The 12,751-nt window shown below is 41.3% G+C and overlaps 1 protein-coding gene across 1 annotated transcript in view; it reads right to left on the reverse strand.

Moving 5' to 3' along the window:
- The window catches only part of NALCN (sodium leak channel, non-selective), a 279,073-nt gene that overhangs the window by 15,992 nt on the left and 250,330 nt on the right, over positions 1–12,751 (reverse strand). Inside the window, exons 29-36 of the mRNA XM_081546675.1 lie at positions 11,469–11,589; positions 11,283–11,381; positions 6,678–6,771; positions 6,054–6,160; positions 5,776–5,850; positions 4,708–4,827; positions 2,312–2,380; positions 805–953 (exon numbers count right to left, since the gene is read on the reverse strand). Coding sequence (XP_081402801.1) covers positions 805–953; positions 2,312–2,380; positions 4,708–4,827; positions 5,776–5,850; positions 6,054–6,160; positions 6,678–6,771; positions 11,283–11,381; positions 11,469–11,589 — 834 coding nt within the window. The remainder of the gene's footprint in view (positions 1–804; positions 954–2,311; positions 2,381–4,707; positions 4,828–5,775; positions 5,851–6,053; positions 6,161–6,677; positions 6,772–11,282; positions 11,382–11,468; positions 11,590–12,751) is intronic.

The raw sequence follows: 12,751 nt of genomic DNA on the forward strand, positions 1-12,751 counted from the left end.
GATATGGTTTGTCGTGAAGTAGGAAGTGTTGTCACCATCGGATGGATTTTGGAGCAAATTTGGTTGCTAAGCTACCATTTCCAAAGGTTACAGCCTCTTATTTGTTTGTTATTTATACTTGCCTCCAAGTAGAGCTGTCTCAATAGCTCAACCCTAGCACAGAGCCAACAATTTATTGCCATTCATTTTGAATGACTGGGAAAGCAAGCTTTGACAATTAAAACTGATTCCTTCTTTTACAAGGATTATGCTATAAAAGATGTAGCCGCCATGTATCAAATAAGTAGTCTCTGCAACATGATACATTTAATCTTTTTTCTGTAAAGACTTCAAAAAAAATACTCTGATACAGTTCCACGAAATTTAAGACAATCTTTGAAAAATGCTTTTCATGTATAATAATCATCTGTGGGCCCTAACTTACAATGTTTGTCTTAAAAAAAGGAAAAAAACCCAGAGCCATCTCAAAATTGTTTAATTAAAAAAAATAATATATCACTTCTGGCAGTATGTGGATAGAAAAATTGCTGGAATTCACCAGGCATCAGTAGTGGTTATTTCTGCATGGGGATGGAATTATGGGTTCTTTTTATTTTCTTTTAGTTCTGAATTTTCTAAAGTTTCTAAAGTAAGCATGCATTCTGTTTTCAATGAGAAAAACATTATGTAAAATTTGGTCATTTTACTTTGTTTCAATTTTCAAATAATCACTTCCCCATCTTTGTTTAAAACATGCAGATACTTACTCATGGTTTCATTACTAAAAAAGCTTACTATTTGAATACAAAGCTAATATACACTAACCGGTTAATGTTTTCTCCATATTTCACAGTACCAAATAAGACAACTCCAGCAAAAGCATAACACAGCAGCAATAGGAACATGCCCACTATGATAAAGAAGCTCTTATACATGCTGACGACCACCGTCAGGAGAAGCATCTTTAGTGTTACCTGAATGGAGATGAAGGATTTGGGGGTGGGGGTGGGGAAAGAGAGAGAAAGAGAGAGATACAGGGAATATTCAATTCACAAGCCTTCTTGGGAAGGACATACCATTTAAGCAGTTTGACACAAAAGTGATTTACAAGGATATCCCTTGAAAGTTGCTTGCTCAGCGGTAACGAAACTGGGAAGATCCCCTGGAGAAGGAAACCCATTCCAGCATTCTTGCCTGGGAAATCCCATGGAGAGAGGAGCCTGGTGGGCTACAGTCCATGGGGTTGCAAAGAGTCAGACACAACTCAGTGACTAAACAACAACATTTGGAAGTTGCTTGCTATTTGGTATTAAATTTGAATATTATTAAAATCATTTGACATGGAGAAATTCTACTTGTATCTCAAACTTCAGCTTCTTTTGCTGAATTAATGAAAGTTCCACCCCAAAATGTTTAACCTCCCATTTTTCTCTTCTCTTGCTCACTGATTCTCTGTGATGCCTTCTGTATATTTTTGGCTGAAAGCAAGTAGACCCAGGATTCTTACACAAATAGACAGTCACAAAAACAAAACCTAAACAATGGTAAAATACCAAATAACCATCAAATACAAAATATATTGATCATGTGGAAATATGGACTATATATGAAATAAAGTGAGTAACAAAAAAGGAAACCATGGCTTAAAAATGAAAAATACATGTGTAATGTGTTAAGAATTAACAAGGATATCAAGAAATCTGGAATCATAGGATCCTGAGTGTGTGTTGAAGACTCTCCTTCTTTGCATTGAAAATGACTTGTGTGTGTGTGTGCTAAGTCACCTCAGTCGTGTCTGACTCTTTGTGACGCTATGGACTGTAGCCCACTAGACTCCTCTGTCAGTGGGATTCTCCAGGCAAGAATACTGGAGTGGGTTGCCATACCCTCCTCCCGGGGATCTTCCCAACCCAGGGATTGAACCCGCATCTCTCATGTCTCCTGCATTGACAGGTGTGTTCTTTACCACCAGCCCCACCTGGGAAGACCCCCCAAATGACTTACCTTTATGAAAAATAAAAACGATAAAAATAAAGAAGCACTGAGAAAGACCATTAGTGTTTGCTTTCATGCTTGATATGTTATCTTTAAATGATGACTGAGTTCACCTAGCAAATTAGAAGAATAAATAAAACAACACAAATATCAGGAAACATATCACAAGATAACTAAGCGATGGATTCATTTCATTATTTGCTCATTTTGACTTATGGTGTCTAGGAATTTGTTAACTGCAGCCCTGGAGACCCAGAAGGGCAGCCGCAGTCAGCTGGTCATTCTCCTTCCTTCAGTGTACATGTGACCTTTGACAGCATCTTCACAAGATACTTACATGCTTCCCGCAGATGGAGAAAAACCGGAAGACAATCACACACGCTCCCATCATGTAGGTGTACGCGTTCTGCAATTTAAATGGAGAGCCCCTCGTAATTTGCACGAAAGATCTTGTTACAGTCCCATTTTTCATTTTAAGCCTTCTGTGAAGTCTACTGAATAATGAGCTTAATAAAATGTGAAAATTCCTCTTAAGAAATTTATCTTAAAAAGGTGCTGAAAAGGTCACTGCCAAAACTCATGAATAAGTATTAGCTACAAAATCAAACCTTAAATGGAACTTTTGTCTCCGTGTTGCTCAGCTGAACTTTGTATTTTAAAACTTATCTTACATATTGATAAAATAGTGACCAGCTCCTTGGAGGGGCAGGAAGTCCCTAGGATAACAGTACAACAGGAAGAGGTTGAGGGAGACAGATAAAGGGATCCTGGCTTCTTCTTCCAACCAGAGGGGGTGCTGGTGCAGAAAGAGTCTGTGGGGCCAGCTCCAGCTTCTTTCCCTCTGAAGGTCTCTGGAGACCAGCCGGCCACATGCACCTTAGTCTAAGCTGATTTCAGAGAAGTCCCCTCCCTCTCAGAAACACACCCAGCTCTTCCTTCAAGTGTGTGATTGGCAGCAAGAGATGACTCTGGGTGCTTCATGACCAAGAGAACTTCATCTGAGAGCAAAGAGCCCACCAGCTACAACCGCAAGGACAACGGTGGCATTAAGCTGATGTCAAAGCTTGATTATTCCCCTGGGAACCTTGCTTAGTCAAATGACGCCCATCACAGGTGGGTCCCCAGCAAGGGAAGTTCCTTGGTGAGGGGCAAGGAAATAAAACTGAAGCTCCAATACTTTAGCCACTTGATGGGAACAGTCAACTCATTGGAAAAGAACCTGATGCTGGGAAAGACTGAAGGCAGAAGGAGAAGAGGGCGACAGAGGGTGAGATGGTTGGATGGATTGCCAATTCAGTGGACATGAACTCGGGAAACTCCGGGAGATGGCGAGGGACAGGAGAGCCTGGGCGAGCTGCAGTCCATGGGGTCACACAGTCGGACACAACTTGGCGACTACAACAACAACAAGGAAATGAATGAGTCTGCACAGGAGCATCTCTGGATGGGAACAAGGACTGTGCCTTCCTTCACAACAGTCCACTGCAGGACAGAGCAGAGAAGGAACGTTCTTTCGGGACCACAGGTTCTCAGAGAAGGGCAGGAGCAGTCAGGCAGAAGGGCGAGCTGGTCTTGTAGGTATGAGATATTCTCTTTGGAGACACCCAGAATTAGGACGCTTACTCACTGTCCTGCTTGGAACATGTAGCTTCTGGCTACAATTTGTCTGGAGAAAGAGACAAGCATGGACTTTGCTGCTCCTTCTTGCTATGTGAGCCCAAAGCCTAGTGTAGATACCTTCTTTCTTTGCATTCTGGAAGTGATGACACCCCACGCTCCAGGGATGGTGGCTCAATCCTTTACCTGAACTACAAGGTCCGAGAGGGCTCTTTTTTTTTCATTTTTTTTTAAACTACCTTTATTTATTGGAGTGTAATTGTTTTACAATGTTGCATTAGTTTGTGCTGTACAATAGCCTTAATCAGCTGTATGTATACATATATCCCCTCCTTTGTGAGCACCCCTCCCTCTCCCCCATCCCATCCCTCTAGGTCATCACAGAGCACCGGGCTGAGCTCCTTGTCTTGTGCAGTAGCTGTGTCCCACGTGGTAGTCGATATATGTCAGTGCTACCCTCTCAGTTCATCCCCCTCTCCCTTTCCCACCTTGTGTCCATATGTCCGTTCTCGGAATCTCTGGTCCTGTCCTGAAAGTAGGTTCATCAGTACCATCTTTCTAGATTTCATATATATATATATATATATTTTTTTTAAACAATGTTTGCTTTTCTCTTTCTGACTTACTTCAGTCTGTAGAACCCAGTCATCACTCCCTGGGGGGAATGCCTTCTAGAATCTCTCCCAGGAAGCCAATGCACTGCCCTGTGTCAGAACAGGACACGGGTCTCCCTATCGCCCTCACTGTAGCTGTGATTCTCATTGACTGGTGACATTTGAAGAATACAGATCTGAAGTTCCAGGCTGTGAGGTTCTTGATAGCGGTACTGTCTTTGTCTTGCCCATGACGTTCTTCTCAATTCCTGGCATAGTGACTTGCAGCTCTTTAATGCTCTGAACCATCTGTCATGTAAGGAAATGAGTCTGGGTGACTCAGAGCCCACCTGGGCTTGGCACGGCTCCTGATGCTGAAGGTAACAACTGTTCTGAGGACACCCAGTATCTTTCTGAGCACAGAAATCCCATCCTAAAGCAAGGTCTGGAGTGAAATGGGACTGGAAACAGGATTACTTGAACTGAAATCACCGACTAAAATGAACTTCAGTGATGTGCTTACCAGGAGGGCAAAGTGAAGGACCACCCAGACAACACCCAGTGAGGTCACCAGCAGATCGTACCGATTTCTTCTGCTTTGCCAGAAGCCAGCAGGTGACATTGCTATGATCTTCATCGTAACCTGGGGAAAAGCAATGAAGATGGTGAGCTGAGGTTCAATGTTCAGCCACACATATTTAAATGTACTAACTTGAAGCACATTATATTTTAAAGGATGTAGAAACCAAAGAGAAAACTTTATTACTGATGTGTCTGTGTATATATGTGTGTGTGTGTGTTTATATATAAACAGGTTCCCCTGGTGGCTCAGTGGTAAAGTATCCGCCTGCCAAGGTTTCATCCCTGGGTTGGGAAGATCCCCTGGAGAAGGAAGAGGCAACCCACTCTCGTATTCTTGCCTGGGGAATTCCATGGACAGAGGGGCCTGGCGGGCTACAGTGCATGGGGTTGAAAAGAGTTGTATACGACTTAGCGACTAAATAACAACAGATATATATATAAATACACACATATATATGCAAATCTATATCCTCCACACTCTGTTCTCCTTCTTTTATGACTAGTTCTGATAGTAGGACATTTTTCTTCCTCAAGTAAAAGGCCATAGATTTTGGGAAACATCAATCAGTACAGGGTGAAAAAAAAAATCTGCTTGTTTTTCAAACAGGACTGCACTGGAAACTAATGTGATGTGGGCCATGTATTCAAATAATCTTGCCTGGGCCAACTCCCATTGCCACCACATTGCAACATGAGTCCCCGAATGACGGTGGTTTGTGCCGTTCACTGTGAGTACTGGAGCTCACCTAACTAGACGGGCTGACGTTCAGATACAACAATCAACAGCAGTCAGCCATTCTTGTAGTTAGAAAAAATGGAAATATAAAGTGAAGTGTCTGTTCAAGCTAGAGCAGCCTAAAAAGGAAATGTTCTAAGACAATGCCGTTCCCTTCCCCCTAAGAGGACTTCAAAAGCCAGGGAACACAGAGTAGAAAGGAGGTGCCCCTGAAGGAGGAGACTGTTGAGAAGGTGCACAGTGGGCCCAGATCCAGCTGGCCCAGGACTGTACCTCCAGAACGAAGATGAACGTGAAGACGACCGACATGGTGGCCAAAGGGACAGTGACCGGGTCCTCGACGTCCCACTGGAACAGAAACAGCACGCAGGTCTGTGCCCGTATCTGTCAACACGGGAACACTCATCCCCCCCTGCCGTCTGAACATGACTGTGAATTTTAATTTTTTATAAACGCAGACTGTAACTGGACTTGGTTGCCTGAAATGTTCTTGGACCCACCGATGAATAAAAAACTTCACTCCCAGGGTCTTTAAGGGTGCAACAAAGTACCTTGACGGACAGCAACACCGATTGAGCCAGGACGAGTAATGCGATTGTCCTCTTAAAAAATGGATGCTGAGTTATGTCATACATCTTAGCTCTAAAACCATCATTATCTGAAACAGAAAGGTTTAGGCAAGGGCCTTTTAGACATAGGTCACATTTACATTCTTGCCTTTCATTTTTCTTTAATGCTCATCTTAAAACCCATTACATTTTCTTTTTTCCCTCCTACAGTTCAATTTCTTGTAAAGTGTTTTTCAGGAATGGCTGGGTCTGAATATTTAAAACGATGGTGCATGAAGCCGTCTGTATTGGAAGCAGAAGTGCATCATTCAATTTCTGTCAGTTTCATACATTTCACTCACGTGTTTAAAAGGCAAGCACAAATATATTTTATTTAAAAATTCATTTTTTTCATTAAGGCTTATCCTGAGAGCACTGAAGCATGGCCTTTGGGTGGTTGATTTTAATAGCCTACGGAGAGATCTGTAGTTTGGAGCCTGTTTCTATGTTAACTTATGCAGAACCGCCTAGTGGCCTCGCGATTATTATTTTAATTGAAATCTTAGACTCCTGGGGAATCATGAACACTCGTGCCCAACATGAATAAAATCAGAGCATCTTTGATACCCGGGCGAGGTGGCAGATGAAGAGGCTGTGCTATCTTCAGTCGACTCTTCAAATCTTCCCATCTTCTCTGATCTACAGTCAGCAGAGCCGTCCCCTTAATAAACAAAGGAAAGCAGAGAGAGACCCTTTGTCGTGTGCTCCACGCCAAGGACACTGCAAATGGGCTGCTGCTACTAACAGGACGGATGTGGGCTTAAGACAAAGACATTCTTCCAGTACCGTGGTGGCTGTATAAACATGGTCAGGATTCTCACAAGTGTTCTTGAGAGGACTTCCAGAAAGGAAGGGCTGTGGGATTAGAGAACATTCAGCAGCCTTCAGTTGGCCTCTTTGAACATGTATGAGACTCAGGTTTGGGAAAAATCTAAAGAAGGTCTTCCACATGATTATATTTCCAAAAAGGGATACTTACTCTAACAGTGGTTAGCTCCCTTCCCTCTCGTCGGAGAAAAAGCTGCAGCAACATGACAGTTTGTCAAAGCTTCTGCTTCTGGTTAAGGCTATTGTGTCTTTTGAGAAATCATTCTGATACATGCAATCATGAGACTTTATTTTTCTAAGTGGTTTGAGGTCACAGAATTTGGATCTTTAAGAAATTAGCACTGCGACAACCGATTAAATGAGATCGGATATTGTTATGTAATAGAGCACTTTATTACAATGCACGTGAATTTATTATGTCACATTTCATCACATTATATTATAAAGACAGACGTATAATTTAAGAACCTCTGGAGGAGGGCATGATAACCCACTCCAGTATTCTTGCCTAGAGAATCCCACGGAGAAAGGAGCCTGGCTGGCTGCAGTCTATAGGGTTGTAAAGAATCAGACGTGACTGAAGCGACTGAGCACAGATGCATAATTTAAGAAACTGGGAAAAAACACCTCCCCACTCCCAGTGTGACTTACCTGTTACCCAGCTAACTGCCTGAGGGGTACCCTTCTCACTGCATTTTTAGACTTTTGCCACTTATGTGTGCATAAATATATAAAAATGTGTTTGTTTTGAATTTTAAAAATTATGTAATGGTATTCTATGTGTGGTAACTTATGCAGTTTTGTTTTTATCTTCACTGAACATTATGTTTTCCATACAACTAGATATTAGATCTGATTAGTTTATGCTAACCACTCACACAGTATCCAACTGTACGGATCTGTCAGAAGTTATCATTTTAGGTTTACAGACTATAAACAATGCTGCCATGGACATGTGTGTACTGTCTCATGGTAAACATCTTGTTCTGTGGTAAATCTCTAGGAGAGGAACTGCTGGAGTTTCGAAGTCTATGTATTTCCACATTTACCAGACTTCCAAAACAGCAATAATCAACAAAACTGGTTTCAATCTACAAGTGTTCCCATTTCCTTATATTCTTGCCCACACTTGACTTTATCAGATATCTTAATTTGGAAATTTGATGAGTGTGAAATGTATCTGATATAGCTTTAATATTAATGAGATGAAACATTTTAATATGTATAAATGGTGATTCCCATGTGTTCCTTTGAGAACTGCCTGTTCATATTCTTTGCTCATTTTTGTATTTGGATATTTACTTTTTGATGTTTTATAGAAATTCTTAATATATTCTGAATGCTAATCTTTTGTCAGGTATGTGAATTATATTTTCTCAGCTTTATTTTTAAAAATTTTGCTTAATGCATCCTTTAACATTCAGAAAATTTTCTTTTTAATATAATCTGACTTGTAAATTTTTTTTTCTATATGGATTTCACATTATGGTTAATGTCAAGAACTCTACAACTATTCCAGGGTCAAAAGCAGATTCTCCATGGTTTAAAAATGGTTTAAATTTTGCTTTTCATAGTTGGTCTTTCATTGATCTAGAATTCAATCTTGAGTATGCTCTCAGGTAGGAATCTCAGTTTCTGAGATCTAGACAGTCAGTTACTGCAGCATCACTATGGGTGGTCTTATCTTCGCCACTGACTTGTGCTCCTTCTGTTTCATACACACATGAGTCTCTCCTAGGGCTCTGTGTTCTGTTCTGTAAGCCTAACTTTCTATCCCTGTAACAGTCTATCCCTGTAACAGTGACAACACTATTTTACTTAGCATAGTTTGCTTTTCCACATTTTTGTTCATGCTTACCTCTGCACAAGGCTTATCAATCTCATTTATTGTAACAAACCAGCTTTTATCATTCTTTGGCTTTTCTATAAGTTACTTTGGTTTCAATACCATTAATTACTGTTCTTATTTTTGCTATTTTCTTCCTCTCATTTTCTTCTATCTCACTTTGTTACTCTGTTTATAATTTATTGATTATATTTGGCACATTCATGTTTGATATTTCTCTAACATGTACACCTAAGCTATACATTTCCATCTAATTACCGATTTATATATACCTTGTGAATTTTTATGTTATTTTTATAAACAATGTATCTAAATGCTTTGAGATTTTCTATCACAAAAACCAATCTTTCCTAAAAGGTTCACATAATTGAGAAATTTATATCTCTAATGAACTGATAAAGAAAGCTGAGTGCTGAAGAATTGATGCTTTTGAACTGTGGTGTTGGAGAAGACTCTTGAGAGTCCCTTGGACTGCAAGAAGATCCAACCAGTCCATCCTAAAGGAGATCAGGCCTGGGTGTTCATTGGAAGGACTGATGTTGAAGCTGAAACTCCAATACTTTGGCCACTTGATGCTGACTCATTTGAAAAGACCCTGATGCTGGGAAAGACTGAGGGCAGGAGGAGAAGGGGATGACAGAGGATGAGATGGTTGGATGGCACCATCAACTCAATGGACATGAGTTTGGGTAAACTCTGGGAGTTGGTGATAGACAGGGAGGCCTGGTGTGCTGCGGTTCATGGGGTCGCAAAGAGTCAGACACGACTAAGCAACTGAACTGAACTGAACTGAACTGAATGAACTGATCATGTTTTTAATGTCTGTTATACAGTTTCTTCCATTTTTCCCTTTTCCTAAGAGCCCATCTGAGCTGACATCCTCTCTCTGTTCTCTCAGGCTAAGAGGTTTCTTTCTTTCTTCCTTCCGAATATCAATACAATCAAGACCTCCTGTTATTCTGCTTACTTCAGCCATTCCTCTAAGTTCAAGAGCTGCAATTAATTATGCACCTGACTTCACTTACTGGATATTTTATGTTGTTTCATTTATGTCGCTGAATTGAGCTGAATTCACCTGCAATCAGATCTGCTCAGAGGGCCTGGGAAGGTGTTCTGGGCAAGCAGTCCCTAATCTTTGTTAACTGACTGATTAGCTTCAGCCCAGGTTTTGGAATTCCCAGTGTCTGCTCCCTGGCATGGCTCAAAAGCATCTGAAAAGACCCATCGTCCTCTTTCCATGTGGTATTAAATGGAACACACGGTAGGGCTTAAAGAAACTCATTTATGAATGTGGGAACGTAAAACAGGGGGCTGGGCCAAATGATCTCTATTTTTCTCTCTCTCTCTCTAAATTCCATGTTTCCATGAGCTGGAGTATCACTGGAGCCCAGAGAGGAGATTTTCAAGTGGTACCCTTTGAAAGGCGGAATGAAATGACATCCTCATTAGGCACACATCAAAGGTGGCAATTGGCTGAGTCGCTGGTACCACACCCGTGGAGCCTGGGGGGACGTGAATGAGACAGTCCCACGTGCAGCGATGCAAACCAAAGGCCCTGATGTGAAGGCAGGCAAACCGGTCCTGGCTATGAGTGATGAGGAACGGCCTGGTGCGAGGCAGGTAAGTCTAGCTTTAATTCAATGCAGAGCAACAGGTGACATTTTCACACCCTTGAACGACATGTAATGGGCCGACACGTAATGGGCCCCACTGCTGAATCCTGGCCCCATCGTCTACTCCTTCCAAACCCCTACACAATGATTTCACCCCTGTAGTCTGCATTTTAGAGTTGTGAGACTTGAGATACACCCATGGAAAATCTCAGTGTGTGATTCGGGAGGAAGATCCACCCTAATCGAATAGGGGGCATCGCAGCCACGTCCAGAAGAATGACAAGCAACGTTTCTCCCAAACTCTTTTTGCCATGAAACTACATTTGCTGTTTTCCGTTTGTGAGCTCTTGTACTGCTCATTAGAACTGCTAGGAACTCAGCACGTATCCCAAACTCATAAAGGATGCAAAGTTTTATGTGAAATCAGAAAAATCTCCCTTTTATCCTAGGAATTAGGATTTCAAAACTTCTACTGCAAGTCCCTGCCCACACCCATCAAAATTCTGAGTTCACCTACTGAGTCACCAAGAAGCATCCAATTTACATTTTGTGAAAGTAATATTACCTGCAATCAGCGCATTGGTTTCAGCTATTGTATTTTAATAACTCACAGCCTTTCAATTTGGACAATAGGAGATGAGCTTTTTCATTCCTAGGCAAATTAATGACACCCTTACCAAAAGAGAAGATTTAGCAAGAGAATCCTGCTCTTAAATAACATGCCTGAAAGGCAGCAATGAGGTAGCTTGTAAAATAGTTATGGAGATTATTTACACCAGTCACATCACAGTTTAATGCGACTTCATGCTGGGTATGAAAAACAGGACTCAAAGTGAGCTGCTAGGAAAGAATAAGCCCTGCGGAATTCAAACCAAGAATTCTTACCTTGTTTTCATTGAAATTAGCAATAACCACTCCAACAAAAAGGGTCAGTCCAATCATGCAACCCAGGAATACAAAAACATGAATATAGATTCCGTGCATCTGTATAAATGAAAAAAGATACGGTTATCCATCAAAGCCAATGAAAGCAGCTGTGGTTGCGTTCAAAGGATTCCAGTGCATGCTTACCGGCCCCACACGATGAATAATAACGTCCCTCACTTCCACCCAGCCTTTCAAGGACAGAACTTCAAACAATGCCAGCATCGCATTGCCCACGTTGTCAAAGTTAAAGTTCCGAGGATTTGCCCTGCAGGTCAGAAAGAGGAATGTTCCCGTGATATTCTGCTGAGAAGCACCCTGAGGCAGTATCTATAACTCTCTCCACTCTTGGATGCAAAGTGTACCTGGCATTTGGAAGGGAGGCAAGGTGATGTTTGTTTACTAACTCATAACAATGCATCAGCATGTTAGAATTTATTATGTAGTTAATTATTAGGTAATGGGGAGGTGTTCTAAACCCAAAAGGACAAAACACAATGTGACTCCTAGCTCCAGAGGGTCTGCAATGTTTTGGGCTGGTCCTGATTATACCGGGGACTTCCCAGTTAGAACTTGTGCAGGAAAGCCTTACAAAGGGATGCTGGAGTCTGGATGTGAATTTTGGAATAGTTTTACATTAGAAAACCTTTCTAAAGGCATAGATTACAAATTCTGCTGCTGGTACAGAAAGTGTAAAACAAGTTGAATTTGGCCACTTGATTTTATTCTGTGTCATCATGAGAGCAGCAAGCTGTGACCTAGTGATGCTCTGGGGGTCCTGGGGGTGGTATGGAGCCTGTGAACTTTATCTCTCATTAACTCAGAGGGTTCTCAGTGGACACTACTTATAGACCCCAGTGTTGTTTACACCCGCAGTTAACATCTGTCTGATTTCTAAAACTATTTGGCCCTTCTATTCTGGGTGTGGGGCGCGGGGGGGCGGGTGGTTCTGGGCAATGTCGCATTTCCTGTTTTTCTGACACATTTGTACTTTTCTCACTAATATCTCTCTACTACACTGCATCTCCCTCCCCCTAGTCATCACAGGTCTTAGCCAACAGTTTTATTAACAGAAGAAAATTTTAGTGTTTTTCTCCCTTTTCTGAGGCTATTTTAAATAATTAAAATATTTAGACAACTACACGCTGGAAAATCCTGACTACCATCACATTTCCTGGATTTGATGAATTGAGCTCAGGATGACTGAATTGAGTAGACCTACTGAAGCCTAGCTAGACTATATTTTGATAATTTTTCTTTTTTGCTAGCACATTTATCAAAAGTTAACCTTCACAGGAGGCCAACACTCTTGGGGGAATCTGGTTTAGTATTTTTCTACCAGAGACAATCATGAGATAAACTTTTATAAGTTTATTTTTTTAATGCTAAATATGTGAGAATCTAAAAAGAAAACATAAAACTGAGACTGA

This window comes from Giraffa tippelskirchi, chromosome 12 (genome assembly GCF_054371585.1).
Source record: "Giraffa tippelskirchi isolate mGirTip1 chromosome 12, T2T-mGirTip1v1.2.pri, whole genome shotgun sequence".
In the NCBI taxonomy this organism is placed as follows: Eukaryota; Metazoa; Chordata; class Mammalia; order Artiodactyla; family Giraffidae; genus Giraffa; species Giraffa tippelskirchi.